Here is a 19,132-nt window from a genome sequence, read left to right on the forward strand (position 1 = left end):
AGATCTGTTATGCCCAGGGGTATTTGTCCACATGTCCGTCCTCTGTTCCTTCTTCATGGTTTGCAGACATGTTGGGACATCAATGCAAAACGTCTTCCACAGCGCCCATCTGAACGGCGAACCACGGCCGCACTGTGCGCCACTTTCACCCATTGTTGGTGCATTAAAGGTTCTTTTTGTGTAAGGATTAATAATCCCTGTGCAGAGCTCCTGTATGTGTGTACTGAGTTTAGGAGAATGAGGATCTCCAGCTCGAGGGATATAACCCCGGCCAGAAACTGTAACACAGGGAAGACGGGGCAGCAGGAAGTCAGTGAGGAACATGGGGTGAGATTATATTCATCTACCCTGAAATATACCTACAACCTGTATCAGGAGATAACATGAAACATTGTAAATCATTTATTTATCCTTAGAAAGTCACATTGATGTGGTGTAATAGGCAGCGGAGGTTATCAGACATAAAACACCAGCTGGGAGCGTTGAGAGAGAACAGAATATTTAAAGTTTTTTCTCTAAAAAAAATGTTCTATGAATTCAGTGACACGTTTATTGTATGTCTGAGAATTGTGTTTAGTCCTCTCACATCCTCAGTCATTGTGGCCGAGACCTTCCATGTCAGACAATACATCTTACACTCCCTCCCCCCGATCTGCAGAACTGGGCACAGGTAGGCAAACCAACGGCCCTCCAGTCGCTGTGGGACTACAAGTTCCAGCAAACAGGTTGCTCTATTTCTCACACAGCAATTTGAAACTAATTGTCCTGGCAGAAGCCTTAGAAAAGAGGACACATCTCAGCTCATCATACACTTTGTATTGTACAACGCTGCTTGGTCCCAGCATTCAGCAGGAAGACGAAAAATAGAGATACAAAAAATCAGCTTCACAAAAGCGAGAACGATAAATGTGTATAAATACACCGTCTACCAGAACGTCCAGGGGGGCTGCCGCAGCTCGAAGGTGGGCATGCTGCTGACGTTGACCGGGATGGAGATGATGGCCCAGGGCAGCCCGTGTTGCTCCAGGGAACGCTGTATCATGTACCTGGATGGAGAGAGAAGGAAATGAAGCCACTGTCAGGGACAATACTGTTCAGATCTAAACCTAGAGACCAGGAAGTAATCACTGAGACTTCAACGTGAGTCACAAAGCCCAAACAGAGGACAGATTGCAGCAGATTCCACGGAGCAGAACGACATTGTGCTTAATGCACCACTGGGCTGACTGTTAAGGGATTGCCAGTCGGAGAACAATATTACAGTTTATGAAAGTTAAAGAGTAACAAGTAATGTGTAATCCACACTGCGCGGCTTGCAGTGATCCCACATAGTAGCTATACATGGGAGGGGTGTATTAGATGGGTGTCATTCTAAGTGCCTCACAGACAATAAGAGGACTAGTGAAGTGGTGTAAATGGGAGGAGGAATTAGCAGACAAGCTACAGAAGTACTGTGAGTTCAGGGAAGGTATATTCCAGGCAGGATAAAACTGTGGATAGCTCCATACAGTAAATATAGTACAGGAAGCCAGTACAAGGGCCGGTTATAAGTGTGGGAGACCTGTAGCTTCGTCTCTAAGTAATAATGGATACTATTCGGCACATTGTTATAAAAAACGAAAACCCATCAAATTCAGAACTTGTTTAAAATAAGAATAACTTGTTTCAGTCTAATGATCCCACTTCAGAAAGATGCTCATTGTACAGAACAGAAAGGTAAGGTAGATTTGTACCGCAGCATCGCATTGGGAACGGTAACATATGAAACACAAGTGCTTTGAGTGATGATTTGTGACACACATACAAGCTTCATTTTATATCTCTATAAGAGCCACCAGTGCCAAGCCTGCACGTACCCGTCTCTTCCGAGCAGGAAGAGGGCTGGGATTTCCGCCGTCCTCCCTGTGTTATCCTGGATCATCTCCACGTACATGCTGTCATTGTCCGATGCACTGTCAGCAATAATTACTGCTCTTCCGCCATGTTCTTGAATCACCCGCGTCTTGGACAGGAAGGAACAACCTCTATTAACAGACAATAAAAAGTAACTGAGCAAGGGGCCTGCGTGTGCAGAAGTATCCTATGGATCAAATCATACGGCTCTACTTATCTTTCCAGGGTAAGTGTACAAAAAGCGTTTAATAAACATCTTTGTGCTCCATGCATTGATATATGTTGGCAAGCTAAGAATGTCCCCCAAAGAACATTAATATATATGTAAGTTAGTGTATTACGGAGCTGAATAATATAATTATGAAAAATATAATATACAAAGTGAAATAACTGGAGTGATGTTTATAAGAAACTACACATGATCCTATGTGCTTTCTGAGCTGGGCGGAGTCATGTTAAGGGGGAGGAGCTTCTCGATCCTACCAGGCAGAGTGTGAGTGACAGCTAGACAGTAGTGCTGTGCAGAAATACACTGTGCTGATTGGGCGATTCAGTTGTAGGGGTTGGGGCTGGTCACTGTTGTGTATAACACTAGGCGACTGCAGAATCACTAGTGAGCGGAGTGGTCAGAAATCTCACCGGCTGAGACCAGAAAGGTTCTTGTAGCGATACAATGACCCTGCGTTCACAGGGATTCTACATCCATATGAGAGAAGGGCATCACCTGGTAACACTGACCACAGAACTCTGCCTATATCCAACTACAGAACATGAGGTGTTCATTGAAAGTACTAGCAGCTCTTAGGAATAAGGGTACGAGAGCTCTGAGGAAGCACAGACACCACTTTGGTCCTTTCTGAAAATGTCTGTGCGGCATCGGTCAGCCGCTGTGACCTCGTATGACCTCACAATAACTGTTCCCATACGGCTACAAATGTTACAGACATAAAACCTTCCAGATTGTCCCATATGGAGAACCGTTTGTCTGGTTAATTAAGCCATTGTCGTTAGCTGATGGGAAAGCACAGGAGTTAAAGCTTTGTATCCAGAATCTAATTATAAAAGCAGAAATGTTACACTTTCCCCAATTGTTCGGTTTCCATAGAGACAGGAAGAACGTGTAATGTCAGAACAACGGTCTAAAATGTCAAACGCTTCCTCTTAACCTGCTAAATGTTTATCATCGTTAGTTCATTGATATGACCTGAAAGAAACGGATTACAAACCATGGACTGGCTGTACGTGCGCTGTGTGATCAGCCAGCGATGAGGACTTACCCCCTCTCCACCAGTGCGATCTGCCCCTGGATAAATGCCCCATTACTCAGCTCACTGCAGGCCTCAGGGGGATCAGCAGGAACCAGGTGGATCTGGTCATATCTCTGACTCTAGGAGGAACAGACACATGGTGAGATCACAGATCTCTAGGGTCAGATCACTACCAGATCTACGTCTCGCCAGACAAAACTGCTCACCATAATCCCCTCGCTTACATTTATACTACGCCGAGACCCCCAAGAACCAGAGACAGGATAGGATCCCACAAATATAGTGGGGGAACTACTGTTACAGTGGTATAAACCAGACTGGATCCTGGCAATACGGCTCATTTACCAACATCGTGTCTAGGTGCAAAACATTGCACTAAACCACAGCAATCAGTCTGTTTTAATTGTGTAACTTGCACCAGACAGCTACAAGGTTACTGCTGATTGGCTGCTGTGGTTCAGGGCAAATTTGGCACCTAAATGCAATGTTATCAAATCTCTCAGGATAGTGCAAAGTATGTATTACTTCTGAGCTCTGATTTACTCCTTTATTAGGAACCTCGCTCTTCCCTGGTTATCAGCACATAAAGAACTAACCAAATATCAGCTATAACAGTGATACATGATGGAAGTACACACATAACAGCTATAATACATCATCAACATTTATTTATATAGCGCCAGCAGATTCCGTAGCACTTTACAATTGGGAACAAACAGTAATAAAACAATACTGAGTAATACAGACAGACAGAGGTAAGAGGGACCTGCTCAGAAGCTTACAATCTATGGGACAATGGTTTTATACACAAGGGTAACTGCTACATCATATTAAATATTTGTCCAGTTAGAATGCAAAGGTTACAAAGTATTTAGTGGGCTGTATGTTCAGTCACACAACTATGTTGGTCAGAGGGTTGTTGTCTTGTGTTAGCTGTGTAGAGGGTGGTAATAGGGTAACCTAGGGAGATTAAGAGGGTGGTAGAGGAATACTATAAGCTTGTCTGAAGAGGTGGGTTTTCCGAGAACGCTTGAAGGTTTGAAGACTAGAGGAAAGTCTTATTGTGCGAGGGCGGGAATTCCACAAAGTGGGTTAAGCCCGAAAAATGTCCTGTAACCGGGAATGGGAAAAAGTGATGAGAGTGGAAGAGAGTCGCAGATCTTGTGCAGAACGGAGGTGTCGAGTTGGGAGATATTTTGAGAGAACTGAGGAGATGTATGTCGGTGCAATTTTCTTGAGGGCCTTGTATGTTAGTAGAAGAATTTTATATTGGATTCGTTGAAAAACAGGCAACCAATGTAGAGACTGACAGAGTGACTCAGCAGATGTAAAATGATTTGCAAGGAAAATCAATCTAGCCACTGCGTGCAAAATAGATTGTAGGGGCTCGAGTCTGATTTTGGGAAGGAGGGAATAGTCGATGCGGGAGATGATGAGTGCAGGAATGAAAGTTTTTGCAGTGTCTTCTGTCAGATATGTGCGTATTCTGTAACTGTTTTTTAGATGTATGTAACATGATGTAAATATAGAGTTGATGTGGGGAACAAAGGATAGTTGCGAGTCAAGGATTACACCTTGGCAGCGAGCTTGCGTGGTGGGATTTATGGTCATGTTATCAACAGAAATAGAAATATCAGGCAGGATGCTTCTATTATCGGGTAGGAATATTAATAATTCTGTTTTTGAAAGATTGAGTTTGAGTTGGCGAGAAGACATCCAAGATGAAATGGCAGAAAGACAGTCAGTAACGGGAGACAACACAGATGGTGAAAGATCAGGAGAGGATAGATTTGTGTATCATCCGCATAGAGATAATACTGAAATCCAAAGGAGCTTATTAGTTTTCCAAGAGAAGTGGTGTAGATAGAGAATAGCAGAGGAACCTAGGACTGAGCCTTGTGGTCTCCAACTGATAAAGGAAGCGGAGCAGAGGTGGATCCAGAGAAATTAACACTGAAAGAGCGATTAGATAGGTAGGATGAGAACCAGGATAGGACAGTGTCTTGAAGACCTAGGGATTGTAGCGTCTATATGAGGAGAGAGTGGTCAACAGTGTTGAATGCAGCAGAGAGATCCAGGAGAATTAGAAGAGAGTAATCACCTTTAGTTTTAGCTGTGATCAGATCATTGACAAACTTGATCAGTGCAGTCTCTGTGGAGTGTTGAGAGAGAAAGCCTCATTGATGAGGATCCAAGAGGTTGTTTGCAGAAAGAAAACGTGTGATGCGAGTGTAGGCAATTCTCTAGAGAAGCTTGGAGGGGGACGGGAGCTGAGAGATGGGGCGGTAATTTGAGAGAGTGTTTAGGTCAGAATTTTGTTTTTTCAGAATAGGAGTAATCACTGCATGCTGAATAGTGATGGAAAGATACCAGTAGAGAGAGTGAGAGATTACAGATTTTAGTTGAAGGTGGAATGAGCACAGGAGACAGGGACCTACTAATTTGTGAGGGTATGGGATCAAGAGGACAGGAGGTAGAGTAGGAAAAAAAGAAGAGATTAGAAACTTCCTCTTCATTTGTGGGATCAAATGAAGAGAGAGTGTCAGGGGGAGCTGGGAAGGAATTGAGCCGATTGCTTGTCGAGGGAGATGATACCATTTCTATTCTGATCTTGTCAATCTTGTCCTTGAAATAGGAAGCAAGATCCTGGACACTAATGTTAGTCGGAGGGTTTGGGGTGGGAGGATTGTGAAGAGATTTAAATGTGTTAATGAGGCGTTTGGGGTTAGAAGCCTGAGCATAGATGAGAGAGTGGAAGTAGGTTTGTTTAGCAGTGTCCAGAGCATTTCGATAGGAGGGGTAGATAGAAGTATATGTAAAGAAGTCATTAGAGGTGCGAGATTTACGCCAGTGACGTTCAGCTTTACGAGAAAGTTTTTGTAGATTTCGTGTTACTGTAGTGTGCCACGGTTGACGGAGAAGTCTACATGGAGTATGAAGAGTCACTGAAGCCGCTTGATCAAGGGCAGTTGATAGGGTTTGGTGAAAATGAGGTACTGCCTGATCAGGGGAGGAGAATGTAGAAATTGGGGAGAGAAGGTGTTGGAGAGAAGTGGAAACTGTTGAAGATCAATAGAGTTGATATTCCTGCGGCTATGAGGAGGCTTGGAAGAGTTTGACAGCAGGGAGAGTAAAGAACTGGGAGTGAGTAACTAATAAGGTGATGATCCGAGAGGGGGAAAGAAGTGTTAAAGAAATTAGAAACTGAGCATAGTCTAGAGAAAACAAGATCAAGACAGTGGCCGTCCTGATAAATAGTGGATTCAATACATACCCACAACAGCACATAGTGACACATGGAAGAAGTACACATACACCCGCTATATACTGAAGACATTGCTTCCACCTTCATTAATAGGTAACAGAAGTGTGTATTGAATGACCTGTACTTACAAACACCCCTCCGAAGTCCTTGGCTGGGGTGGCAGTGAATATGTAGCTAATGTCACCGGGGCTCAGCACTTGGAAATACAGGTATTCCTGGAAACGGAGACCTGGGGATATATACAGGGGAAGCACATGTAAAGAAGCGCACACTGGTTCATCTACACCCACCTCCCTCCAAAACAACAGCAATAATCGAGGTTACAGTATGTTCATGTGTACACCCTTCCTGCCCCAGCATGGCTCCCAGCACTGTGCCAGCTGTTATACCTACCCCAGACCAGCAGGGGGAGTGACAGCAGCAGGGTCAGCAGGCAGCACCCCCACACTCTGCTTCCCATGGCTCCCAGCACTGTGCCAGCTGTTATACCTACCCCAGACCAGCAGGGGGTGTGACAGCAGCAGGGTCAGCAGGCAGCACCCCCACACTCTGCTCCCCATGGCTCCTAGCACTGTGCCAGCTGTTATACCTACCCCAGGCCAGCAGGGGGCGTGACAGCAGCAGGGTCAGCAGGCAGAGCCTCCACACTCTGCTCCCCATGGCTCCCAACACTGTGCCAGCTGTTATACCTACCCCAGACCAGCAGGGGGTGTGACAGCAGCAGGGTCAGCAGGCAGCACCCCCACACTCTGCTTCCCATGGCTCCCAGCACTGTGCCAGCTGTTATACCTACCCCAGACCAGCAGGGGGTGTGACAGCAGCAGGGTCAGCAGGCAGAGCCTCCACACTCTGCTCCCCATGGCTCCCAGCACTGTGCCAGCTTATACCTACCCCAGACCAGCAGGGGGTGTGACAGCAGGCAGCACCCCCACACTCTGCTCCCCATGGCTCCCAGCACTGTGCCAGCTGTTATACCTACCCCAGACCAGCAGGGGGTGTGACAGCAGCAGGGTCAGCAGGCAGAGCCTCCACACTCTGCTCCCCATGGCTCCCAGCACTGTGTGGACATCAGGACCCTCCTCAGTACCACTAGCAGCTGGCTCAGGAATCAGGTCCCTCCTCCCTGCCTTCTATTGGTGGAGAGTGTGATTGGCCCAATGCAGCGTCAATCATCCTTCTTTACCGTAGTAGTCTTAATAGAAGCGCAATTACCGCATTATACGCAAGCTGGATCCGACCTGTGTAATGAATGGAGAACAGAGATACTGGGAACCCTGTGTCTCTCTCAGTACCAGAGAGTAACGAGCTCGTACCCTTCACAGGAGCTTATAATACCGGCGTATCTCCACTTAGAGGCCCGTATTAAATTAATATTATGAAATGAATAACTGTACCAATATGGCGACCTACGGCTTCACTATAGTCTTTGTATCCAGCTGACCAATAGGAGAGAAGAGAGGTAACGTCATCTCCAATCAGAGGAGGGGGAGGAGTTATGGAGCGCAGGTCTGGTACTCCATAGTGACGGTTTATGGTAGCTGACCAATAGGAAGTGACAGATTAACTCAGTGACCAATCATTGATTCTCTCCTGGCATCGAGGCGTGACCCGCAGGGCCTTGTCTCCATGGTAACAGCGTATTGCTACGCCCAGCGTCAGTTGACGGTTGGAAGGTTCCGGAAGGTTCCTTGCGGTGCATTGTGGTGCATTGTGGGAGTTGTAGAGCCGGCTCTGATCCCAGACATCAGCCAAGATGATGGTGAGTGAGAGAATCCGCCGCCATCCTGCCGGTCCCCTCATCCCCCGGGCCCGGTGCACCCCCTACATCCTCCCCGGGCCTGTACTGGTGGTGTCTGGCTGGGAGAGGCCGCATCCGGGCTCTGGATGGGGGACACACGTGTGACCCTGGGAAGGCTGCACAATGCCGGATGCTGGACGGTACCCCCATGTTGGGGAGTCACCCCTGGTACTGTGTGCTGGGAGTACCCTCATATAGGGCGGTCACCCTGATACTGTGTGCTGGGGGTACCCTCATATAGGGCAGTCACCCTGGTACTGTTTGCTGGGGGTACCCTCATATAGGGCAGTCACCCCTGGTGCTGGGGGTACCCTCATATAGGGCAGTCACCCTGGTACTGTGTGCTGGGGGTACCCTCATATAGGGCAGTCACCCTGGTACTGTGTGCTGGGGGTACCCTCATATAGGGCGGTCACCCCTGGTGCTGGGGGTACCCTCATATAGGGCAGTCACCCCTGGTGCTGGGGGTACCCTCATATAGGGCAGTCACCCTGGTACTGTTTGCTGGGGGTACCCTCATATAGGGCAGTCACCCCTGGTGCTGGGGGTACCCTCATATAGGGCAGTCACCCTGGTACTGTGTGCTGGGGGTACCCTCATATAGGGCAGTCACCCTGGTACTGTGTGCTGGGGGTACCCTCATATAGGGCGGTCACCCTGATACTGTGTGCTGGGGGTACCCTCATATAGGGCAGTCACCCCTGGTGCTGGGGGTACCCTCATATAGGGCAGTCACCCCTGGTGCTGGGGGTACCCTCATATAGGGCAGTCACCCTGGTACTGTTTGCTGGGGGTACCCTCATATAGGGCAGTCACCCTGATACTGTGTGCTGGGGGTACCCTCATATAGGGCAGTCACCCCTGGTGCTGGGGGTACCCTCATATAGGGCAGTCACCCCTGGTGCTGGGGGTACCCTCATATAGGGCAGTCACCCCTGGTGCTGGGGGTACCCTCATATAGGGCAGTCACCCCTGGTGCTGGGGGTACCCTCATATAGGGCAGTCACCCTGGTACTGTGTGCTGGGGGTTCCCCCATATAGGGCAGTCACCCTGGTACTGTGTGCTGGGGGTACCCTCATATAGGGCAGTCACCCTGATACTGTGTGCTGGGGGTACCCTCATATAGGGCAGTCACCCCTGGTGCTGGGGGTACCCTCATATAGGGCAGTCACCCTGGTACTGTGTGCTGGGGGTACCCTCATATAGGGCAGTCACCCTGGTACTGTGTGCTGGGGGTACCCTCATATAGGGCAGTCACCCCTGGTGCTGGGGGTACCCTCATATAGGGCAGTCACCCTGGTACTGTGTGCACCCTCATATAGGGGAGTCACCCTGGTACTGTGTGCACCCTCATATAGGGGAGTCACCCTGGTACTGTGTGCACCCTCATATAGGGCAGTCACCCTGGTACTGTGTGCACCCTCATATAGGGCAGTCACCCTGGTACTGTGTGCACCCTCATATAGGGCAGTCACCCTGGTACTGTGTGCACCCTCATATAGGGCAGTCACCCTGGTACTGTGTGCACCCTCATATAGGGCATTCACCCTGGTACTGTGTGCCTGGGGTACCCCCATGTTGGGGAGTCACCCCTGGTACTGTGTGCTGGGGGTGCCCTCATATAGGGCGGTCACCCCTGGTGCTGGGGGTGCCCTCATATAGGGCGGTCACCCCTGGTACTGTGTGCTGGGGGTACCCTCATATAGGGCAGTCACCCTGATACTGTGTGCTGGGGGTACCCTCATGTTGGGGAGTCACCCTGGTACTGTGTGCTGGGGGTACCCTCATGTTGGGGAGTCACCCTGGTACTGTGTGCTGGGGGTACCCTCATATAGGGCAGTCACCCTGATACTGTGTGCTGGGGGTACCCTCATATAGGGCAGTCACCCTGATACTGTGTGCTGGGGGTACACTGTTATACTGGGGGATAGTTATCTCATAACGGCCCGTATTCTTTGTGTTACCCCCATTGTGTATACACTGCGACCCATCTTATACCCCATATAGGGGAGTCACCCCGATACCTTGTTACCCCTCTTGTGTATATACTGTGACATCTTACACACGATATAAGGAGGTGTTACCCTAATGCTATGTGTTGCCCGTATTGTGTATATACAATATGTATATACAATGCTTATACAGGGTGCCACCCTCCCTGGGTACAGTATGTGTGTATATATAATGCTTATTTTGGATAGGTACTTTCCAATTACAATATGTATATATGAAGGTTTTTGCAGGTTGTGCCCCCTCTCCCTGTTTATAAAGGATGTGTGTATATAGTGCATCTACCTGGTACTATGTGTGTTGGCGCGTGCATACTAATATCATCCGCAAACTTAAATGTATAGATGTAATAATCTGGTGCCATCGCTTTGATTCCATTCGGGACACTATGCGTATGAAGTTTGTACCCATGTTTGTGGGTTAAGGGGTAATGATAGTGGCAGGGTGATGATGATGATGAAGGGGATGTGTTGATAGAGGAGGAGGCTGATGGGTACGAGAGAGCATAGAGCATCGATTTGAAATGGGTTTAATGTCTGTAAGAGGGTTGAGCTGTGTGTTTAGGTGAGAGGGGTGTGTGATACACTATTTATTAATGGATACCATTTAAAAGAAAACAAACAGTCTTGTTTCTAAATTTGCTGGTTTGTACTTTGGGGTAATTCAATTGACCGCGTTACTGCACGAAAGTAACGTGGCCTGTGCACTATTATCGATACCATTAATACAGTAATTTCAATGCCAGGTTTTTGCTCGTGGCAAAGCAGTGTAAAAATTACCATATTAACGGTAATAGGTTTAGCGCGGGTTACTCTAGGGGAATTGAATTCCCCCCTTTAGGGGCATATTCAATTGTTGGCGTTACACAGAAAAGTAATGCGGCGTGCGCACTATTACCGTTATTATGGTACCTTTTTAATGCTGGATGTCAACTCGCAGCTCGGGGAGTTGCGAGCGGAAATCCGGCTTAAAATTACTGTAATAACGGTAATATTTTTAACGGCGCGGGAAACGCCAACAATTGAATATGCCCCTTAGAGTTTAAATAACTTAGTCATGCCCACGTCAGTGTTAATGGTCAAGAATTTAGATTGTAAGCTCCATGGGGCAGTAAATGATTGATTATTCTCTTGACAGCGTGGCATAATATGTTGACGCTAAATGACCATAATATAATTGTTTCAAGATCTTATCATCGTAGACCCTTTTCCTATGTACAGCAGACTATGAAAGGGGAGAGCAGGTATAAGCTTCCACATAGCAAATGGAACAACTTCAGTTCTCATGGCATAGAAACTTTTACAAATGTGTTTGACTGTGTGTAATGATGACAGATCCAGTGCATGGTATGTAATAGTGGCTGAGCTGTGTAGTTGGTAGATCTGATTAGTTTTCCTATCCCTTATTGATGTTTTATTTGCAGTCCACACCAGTTATCCTGCTCAAAGAGGGCACAGACACCTCTCAGGGGATCCCTCAGCTTGTGAGCAACATCAATGCTTGTCAGGTGATTGCAGAAGCCGTGCGCACGACCCTGGGTCCTCGCGGAATGGATAAACTGATCGTAGATGACAGAGGTCAGTGATATGTGTAATATATGTCTTATATGAGAGCTACTGCTAACAGCCAGGTCTGCAAAGTTCCCATAGCTGGAAAAGTGTGATGTGTGTGTACTTCATATAGAGCTGTGTTCCAACTCAATGTATACAACGACAGGAACTGGAAATCCCAACACACACACACACACTTGTATCTAGACTGAAAAGTTTGGATGATTACTGGAAAATCACACAGTGGTGTATACTGATCTGTCAGTTCAGGCTCTCGGTTAAAGAGGATAGATGGACACGCTTGGAACAAGTACGCTGCTGTACTCAGTAGATTAACATCTCTAACGCACTCTGTATAAGACAACACTTTGCCTATCAACAAGCAACTATATTTTTCTCTGTATAAATCTGTTATATGTATTAACTTCATGTCCTGTGGAATAATCTGTCTTGTAGCTCTTAACACGTGTAATGTTCTTTGATTGTAGGTAAAGCCACTATTTCAAATGACGGTGCCACCATTCTGAAGCTCCTCGATGTTGTACATCCTGCGGCAAAGACCTTGGTGGACATTGCGAAGTCTCAGGATGCAGAGGTAGAGCCTGAATGTGTATTTGTATAGCAGGAGCAGCCGTCTCCCTCTAGGATTACTTCCAGAGATTTGAGTGCTTTCAATTAAAATGAATCTGAATGGTTTGTCAGTCCTGCATGATGGTGTATGCTATGGAGTGCAAGTAGCAAATCGCTGTCCCAGCATGCACTGCTGCCAGACCACATAGGGTGGTACCGCACCCTGATCAGACTCTTCAGTGTCAGTGGTTAAATTATACACACTTACCTTTCCATTCGGAACCACTAAACTAGGGATATTTCTCCACTTACCCAGCTGTGAGTGGATGCCCCTAATACCCAGGGTTCTGCTATGGTTATGGGCTCTTGGGCAGATGAGATATACATGGATGTCTTGTCTTTCCAGGTGGGTGATGGAACCACCTCTGTAACGCTCCTTGCAGCTGAATTAATGAAACAGGTGAAGTCTTACGTGGAGGAAGGGGTTCATCCCCAGATCATCATCCGGGCTTTCTCCACCGCCACTCAACTTGTGAGTACCTGCACCACTATAGACTGTATCATGTAATGTGTCCTTTCTGCATACTCCTCACTCTAACCTACCCCCCCCCCCTCCTCAAAACACTGCTTGTATTGCATGCAGCCCAGGGTTTCATATCTCCTATTTATTTCCAGGCGGTCAGTAAAATTAAAGAAATTGCCGTCACAGTGAAGAAAGAGGATAAGGAGTGAGTATTGCTTATAATGCAGGTGTAAGAATCAGAGATATATGTGCTGCATCTTTATGTTTAATAATTGTTGCGTAGAGAACAGCGTGGTCTGCTGGTGAAGTGCGCGGCCACCGCCCTGAGCTCCAAGCTCATCGCTATGCAGAAAGACTTCTTCGCCAAGATGGTAGTGGATGCTGTGTGTATGTTAGATGATCTGCTGCAACTCAAGAATATTGGGATCAAGAAAGTCCAGGGAGGTGCTCTAGAGGTGAGTGCTGTCGGCCCCAGTGTATCTATGGTGCTCCTCTCACACCCGCGGCTGCTACTGACGCTCTTTCCCTGCAGGAATCTCACCTGGTGGCTGGAGTCGCCTTCAAGAAAACCTTCTCTTACGCTGGGTTTGAGATGCAGCCCAAGAAATACGAATCCCCTAAGATCGCTCTGCTGAATGTGGAGCTGGAGCTGAAGGCTGAGAAGGACAATGCGGAGGTCCGGGTCAACAACGTGACGGTGAGAAATAAATTCATCATTGTATATAATGTGTGTCCATCACAGGGTGTCCTAATATGTCTCTGCATCACAGGAGTATCAGGCCATCGTAGATGCCGAGTGGAACATCCTCTATGACAAACTTGAGAAGATTTCTAAGTCTGGCGCCAAAGTTGTTCTCTCCAAGCTGCCCATCGGGGATGTGGCCACACAGTTCTTTGCTGACCGGGACATGTTCTGTGCTGGCAGAGTACCTGAAGAAGACCTCAAGAGGACCATGATGGTAGGAAAGGAGTAATGTTATTGTGAGTTAGTATGGGCAGAGCTGGGGCAGGAGTTTGTCTGGTCCTATGGCACTAATTGTATGCACATGTTGTAGTGTAGGTCTCCAGTTTATTATCTGACCCTTTACATGCAGGTTGTGTGTTAGTGGTTTTCTATGTCATTATTATTATTTGTTTATTTTTATATTTTTAATGCAAGTTGTTAAACCCTTACCCATATAATAGTTGAATGTGTTCCCTTATCTATAAAGCCGCAGGGACACTTTGTGCACTTGAGTTCTGTAACTGTGCTGAACACATGATCAGTGTCGCTAAGTACTGTAATTTGTGTTACATGACTGGACGGTCCGGCCAAGGTATAATCTTGTGCAGAGTCCCTGATGTGTACATTTTTTCTTTTTGCAATATAAAAGAACGTGACTAAAGATGGCCATAAGCCACTGTGAGCACTGCCTGTACCCAGTTTTATTTGCGGTTTAAGCATAAAGTATGTGAATATAACTGACATATCCTGTAATGTGTTCGGCTGGTCACTTTGCTGTGTGTGTGGTTAATTCTTCCTGCTGTTCCTTCTCAGGCCTGCGGGGGCTCTATCCAGACCAGCGTTAACTCTCTGACCCATGATGTGCTGGGACAGTGCGCTGTCTTTGAGGAGAGCCAGGTTGGAGGAGAAAGGTGAGCTCTATAATGACATAACTAACATACATTGAGACTGGGCTTGTTCCTAAAATGGTGATAATCTCCTAATAGATGTTTTGGATGGGGGTTTGTCTTGGAGCAGCCAGTGTTTGACAACCCTTGTTGAGGGGATCTTGAAGGCTTTAAAGCAGTGGTTCCCAAACTGTGTGTCTGGGCTCCCTGGGGTGCCTCGGCAATCTCACAAGGGTGCCTCAGCCAGGGCCAGTGGTAAGCAAGACAGGGGACTACTTGGTAATTCTTTTGGCTTAGGGGTGCCTTGAAAAAATTATGGAGGCCCTAAGGGTGCCTTGAACTGAAAAACTTTGGCATCCACTGCTTTAAAGGAAATAATATTTCCTTTCTGCTGCTATTAAGTATGTTACCTTTCAGTATTAGGCTCCACCATCTCCTGTAAGGTATGGTGTCTGGCTGTTGGGGTCAGTCTGTTTCAGTGTTGACTTGTTCTTTATTTACTGCTCATTAAAGGGATTATCTCATACTAGTCAGGTGGTCAATTCTTCTTTTCTGTACTCCCTGCAGGTTTAACTTCTTTACTGGCTGCCCAAAGGCCAAGACCTGCACCATCATACTGCGAGGTGGTGCTGAGCAGTTCATGGAGGAGACTGAGCGATCTCTGCATGATGCCATCATGATTGTGCGGAGAGCCATCAAGGTATGACCGGTTCCTTCAAAAACTCATTCAGAATGCTGAATCTTGTTGGAAATGTGTGTTCCCAAATGGGTCCGATGATTTGCATTAACGCTGGATTTGTCTCTCTAGAACGACTCTGTTGTTGCCGGTGGTGGAGCCATAGAAATGGAACTTTCCAAGTACCTGAGGGATTACTCCAGGACAATCCCTGGCAAGCAGCAGCTTCTTATTGGCTCCTACGCAAAAGCCCTTGAGATCATCCCCAGGCAGCTCTGTGACAATGCTGGGTTCGATGCCACCAACATCCTGAACAAGCTGAGAGCGAAACATGCCCAGGTGAGCAGTGTGTCTCATGACTAGTTTCCCCCATGTTCTATCACACCCCTGTCACATGGTCTTCTGGCCAAACCAGATGACATAGCCTCCTGTGTGCTGGATAGCTGGACACCGCTGCACTCTACCCCACATCAGAGTGTGCAGCAGACATTGTATACTGTCCTGTGCGAGGTGTTTGTAACTGTTTTCTGAGGTTTATCTTTCTCTTCTCTGCTGGAGAACATTTAATGTGACCTCAGAAAGGACACACACATTACATGTGATTGGGGACATGGAGACCTTTTAGTTACACAGCAGCATTAGTCTAGCAGCAGACATCTGCTTGGTCATCTTTCCGTAGGCGATCTGCAAATCCATTACCCTTCTTTCTTGTCCAAAGATAGTCAGTGTAATGTGACTGGGAAAGCAGTAAAGTTGTAGACTGCACCGATAGACCTAATGTCCTCCTTGTGCCTCTGCTGTTTACCTCCCGGTGATAACCATATGTATCTACCATTCTAATGCTGGGAATGTTTTCAGGGTGGGACGTGGTATGGCGTGGATGTCAACAATGAAGACATAGCTGATAATTTTGAAGCCTTTGTGTGGGAACCGTCCATTGTGAGGATCAACGCTTTGACTGCAGCCTCAGAAGCCGCCTGTCTCATCCTGTCTGTAGATGAGACTATCAAGAACCCTCGCTCCACAGTAGATGGCGCTCCGGCTGGTCGGGGCAGGGGTAGACCGCACCAGCACTAAGCCAGCCTGACGTCGGGTCCTAACATGTTTTCGTCACTTGAGTACTGATGTAAGAGAAACTGTGGGGGGTGATCTGCAGCGGGGATTACACCATGACTGGGCTGTGTATTGAGTTTAGCGAGGGAAATACCCACAAAAGTCTGGGGATAATGGTCGCACTTTGCCAGTAATGACCATGATGACTACGGTTCAGATGCTGCTTCTTGTGAGTGAGGGTTAGAGGAGCGGACTGATCAGTGGTCTCCTCCAGCTGTAGGACCACGTCTTTACTGGTATCATCCTCGCACTGTGCTGTTGTTTTCCTGAAGGGGGGATGTCCCTGGTTTTGTTACTGTATTTATTTTCTCCGAACAAAAGCATCTAAACAACAATAAAACGCACTTCACTGAATGGACTGTGTTTATTGGTCGTCTGCTAGATAAAAAGCAGACGTCATATACTGGGATGGGGTTCGCTCTACCAACCCTCTTAGCTACTCGTTGGAATGTTATGTCTTGTATAGGTTACAGCAGAGCCCCAGTAGTCTTCCTAATACATTATATAGCATCATCTCTAGGATATTGTATAGAAGCTATTGTCTTCTACAGTGGCCCATTGTCCACTTTACCTCCCAGGGTACAGAAAACATACCCCTGCCCTCATAACTCATTCCCAGCCATCGCTGCTGAGTGTTGTGCAGATGTTCATTCAGTTTTCATTACAAAGAAATCTGTATGAACTACTCCTTATCCGTACTCGGCATCTACTCTGCTCGCTCTCATTATATGGGTATTTCTTAACCTTCAAAGGGAGCTGGTGTATTAGATAATATACAGGGAAATATTCACAAGAGAGAGCTGGTCTGGGTTTTCCCCGTGTATGAGTGGTGATCCCACACCATCTAGTATTGGGGAAAATAAAAGTACATAATTAGTGCCTAGTGTGATAAAATGCCCCACAGTTACATAACCAATAAGGAGATCATCAGCGTTTGTTGGTAAGGACACCACAGATCATCGTACAGATGTCCTACATGAATACAGTAAGCATACGAAGATGTGGGTACAATTAAGCATAAAATTGGAGAACTAAAAGAATGTGTGAGAACAATTTTACAGCTCGCACAGTTACAGGTGTGAGTAAACAGCATATCACAGATATAATTCAGCATAAGATATGATAGCCATAGGGTAGGAAGGCTGAGAGTGGGCTGCGAGGTATAGGGTAGGAAGGCTGAGAGTGGGCAGCGAGGTATAGGGTAGGAAGGCTGAGAGTGGGCTGCGAGGTATAGGGTAGGAAGGCTGAGAGTGGGCAGCGAGGTATAGGGTAGACCCTGCACATCAGCGCTTACATTCTAGAGGGAGGTAATAATGAGATTGGGAGAAATCTTGGACTGGAATGTATGCATACTAGAGGTGGGGGGAGCAAACAGACGATGGGGCAGGTAGAGGGTGAAGGGGAAGTCAATTGGGATGGGGTAGACAAATGGAACTTTTAAGGGAGCGCTTAATCTCAGTTGAATGGATTATCAGTGATGTGCTGAGAGAGAGCTGCTAAGTCCACTTGTGTGACTGCTAGTAAGGACATGGTTACATGTGTCGGACAGAGCCATGATAGGGGGAGGGGTGGAAGGTAACCGGAAAGTCTAAGGGGTAAATTTACTAAAACTCGTGTGTGATGGTCTAAAAACCACCAAACATCGCCGGTGGTTTAGTGCTTCATACCGGCGCATACATTATAGGACGGTTTAAGGCTGTGATGTAAAATGGGTGGCGGATTGCAAACATCTAAACCGCCATCAAAAAGACAGTGGGGTTTTTTAATGCCAGCTTCTCATTGGCTTGATAGCTCAAGGTGGCTGTTTGAGTCATCCTGCCAGTCAGAGCATAAGGGAAAGCACCATTCACATATAAATAATGGGGGTAATCATTGATAAAGGGTCAAAATTCATTTCTAATGAACTTATGGGGCAAATTTTATTTTTCTTTGTATGAAGTTAGTGTATTATATTATGGATGCACTATGTAATGCCACATTGTGCATCATAAATAATTATATTCACCAATCAAATAATATTGTCCAGTTAATATAATTATAGATTCATATTTCGCCTATGATATAATACAATAACAGAAAAAACCTGTCCGTTTCATCAAACCGCCCTTTAGTAAATCTATCCCTGAGAGTGATTATAGTGGGAGGAGCACAGAGTAGTGATGTAATGTTCTAATACATGTGTCAAATGCACCTTTTATATGATACAAAGTCATTGTACATCTATATTATTCCTGAAGGGTAGGTTTTGTGTGTCCTGAGACGTCCAGGAGGGTGTTTGGAGTAGTATTTTCACATTGCGCATGTAATTGTACATTGTGTGGGTTAGTGGGATTATTCGCTCACACATACAGGCAGCTAAATACTGCTGGAGGCAGGCTCTTATGTAGCTGGGAGTACCAAAGTGGGACACTTACTCTAATGAACATCTGTTGATGCACTTGACGGTGATAAATGGTTATCCTCTATATATGTAAACCAGCTGACTGTCAGGTGTAATAGGCTCTGTCTCTTATATAATGAGAGCAAACACAATTTTCTCGCACACCAGTTGGAGAACACTACTCACCTTGGGGTATAGAGGGTGCTGTGGGAGTAAAGGTACTAAAGACTTGTCTAGCCTGCTCTCCTCATCTCTATGCACCCTCCAGCCGGAAGTACTGGTTTTGTAAAGGTGCCTATGAGTATGGCACGATTTAGTCCAGCTCTTTATTATTATTATTATTTTTTTTTTGTAGGTTTTTAGCAGTTCGAGTGAATTTTACTGAGGCAATCGCCTACTAAACGGAGAGCGCCCATGGTGCTTTATTGCCACCTTCCCCTTAAAAAAATGTAGGGCTCTTGGAAAAAGGGTCAC

The 19,132-nt window shown here is 46.6% G+C and overlaps 2 protein-coding genes across 6 annotated transcripts; one reads left to right on the top strand and one right to left on the bottom strand.

The window, feature by feature from the left end:
- Positions 1-386: 386 nt before the first annotated feature.
- PRADC1 (protease associated domain containing 1) lies at positions 387-7,563 on the bottom strand. Of its 5 annotated transcripts, none has more exons than XM_075184478.1 (6): positions 7,353-7,563; positions 7,220-7,266; positions 6,555-6,655; positions 3,171-3,280; positions 1,857-2,024; positions 387-1,046 (listed from the first exon to the last, which is right to left on the bottom strand). In XM_075184478.1, the coding sequence occupies exons 1-6, from the start codon at positions 7,370-7,372 to the stop codon at positions 926-928; spliced, it is 567 nt and encodes a 188-aa protein (XP_075040579.1). In that variant the 5' UTR covers positions 7,373-7,563; the 3' UTR covers positions 387-925. The 5 variants fall into 5 exon arrangements, with proteins under 5 accessions (XP_075040579.1, XP_075040414.1, XP_075040493.1 ...); XM_075184313.1 differs by having other exon boundaries at positions 6,920-7,266; positions 7,353-7,562; XM_075184392.1 differs by lacking the exon at positions 7,353-7,563 and having other exon boundaries at positions 7,220-7,342.
- Positions 7,564-8,080: 517 nt separating this feature from the next.
- CCT7 (chaperonin containing TCP1 subunit 7) lies at positions 8,081-16,632 on the top strand. The gene is made up of 12 exons (XM_075184221.1): positions 8,081-8,185; positions 11,659-11,812; positions 12,274-12,380; positions 12,762-12,887; positions 13,031-13,083; positions 13,162-13,333; positions 13,411-13,575; positions 13,649-13,837; positions 14,416-14,513; positions 15,057-15,189; positions 15,298-15,504; positions 16,024-16,632. The coding sequence occupies exons 1-12, from the start codon at positions 8,180-8,182 to the stop codon at positions 16,240-16,242; spliced, it is 1,629 nt and encodes a 542-aa protein (XP_075040322.1). The 5' UTR covers positions 8,081-8,179; the 3' UTR covers positions 16,243-16,632.
- Positions 16,633-19,132: the final 2,500 nt, after the last annotated feature.

The sequence above is a fragment of the Mixophyes fleayi genome, chromosome 1 (genome assembly GCF_038048845.1).
Source record: "Mixophyes fleayi isolate aMixFle1 chromosome 1, aMixFle1.hap1, whole genome shotgun sequence".
Lineage (NCBI taxonomy): Eukaryota > Metazoa > Chordata > Amphibia > Anura > Limnodynastidae > Mixophyes > Mixophyes fleayi.

Coding starts and splice junctions, on each gene's coding strand:
- PRADC1 (XM_075184478.1), bottom strand. CDS start 7,372: ATGGGGAGCAGAGTGTGGGG. Junction 2,025..3,170: donor ATCGCACTGGTGGAGAGGGG/GTAAGTCCTCAT, acceptor GTCTGTTAATAG/AGGTTGTTCCTTCCTGTCCA. Junction 1,047..1,856: donor TTCCTGCTCGGAAGAGACGG/GTACGTGCAGGC, acceptor CTCTCCATCCAG/GTACATGATACAGCGTTCCC.
- CCT7 (XM_075184221.1), top strand. Junction 13,576..13,648: donor TCCGGGTCAACAACGTGACG/GTGAGAAATAAA, acceptor TCTGCATCACAG/GAGTATCAGGCCATCGTAGA. Junction 14,514..15,056: donor AGCCAGGTTGGAGGAGAAAG/GTGAGCTCTATA, acceptor TACTCCCTGCAG/GTTTAACTTCTTTACTGGCT.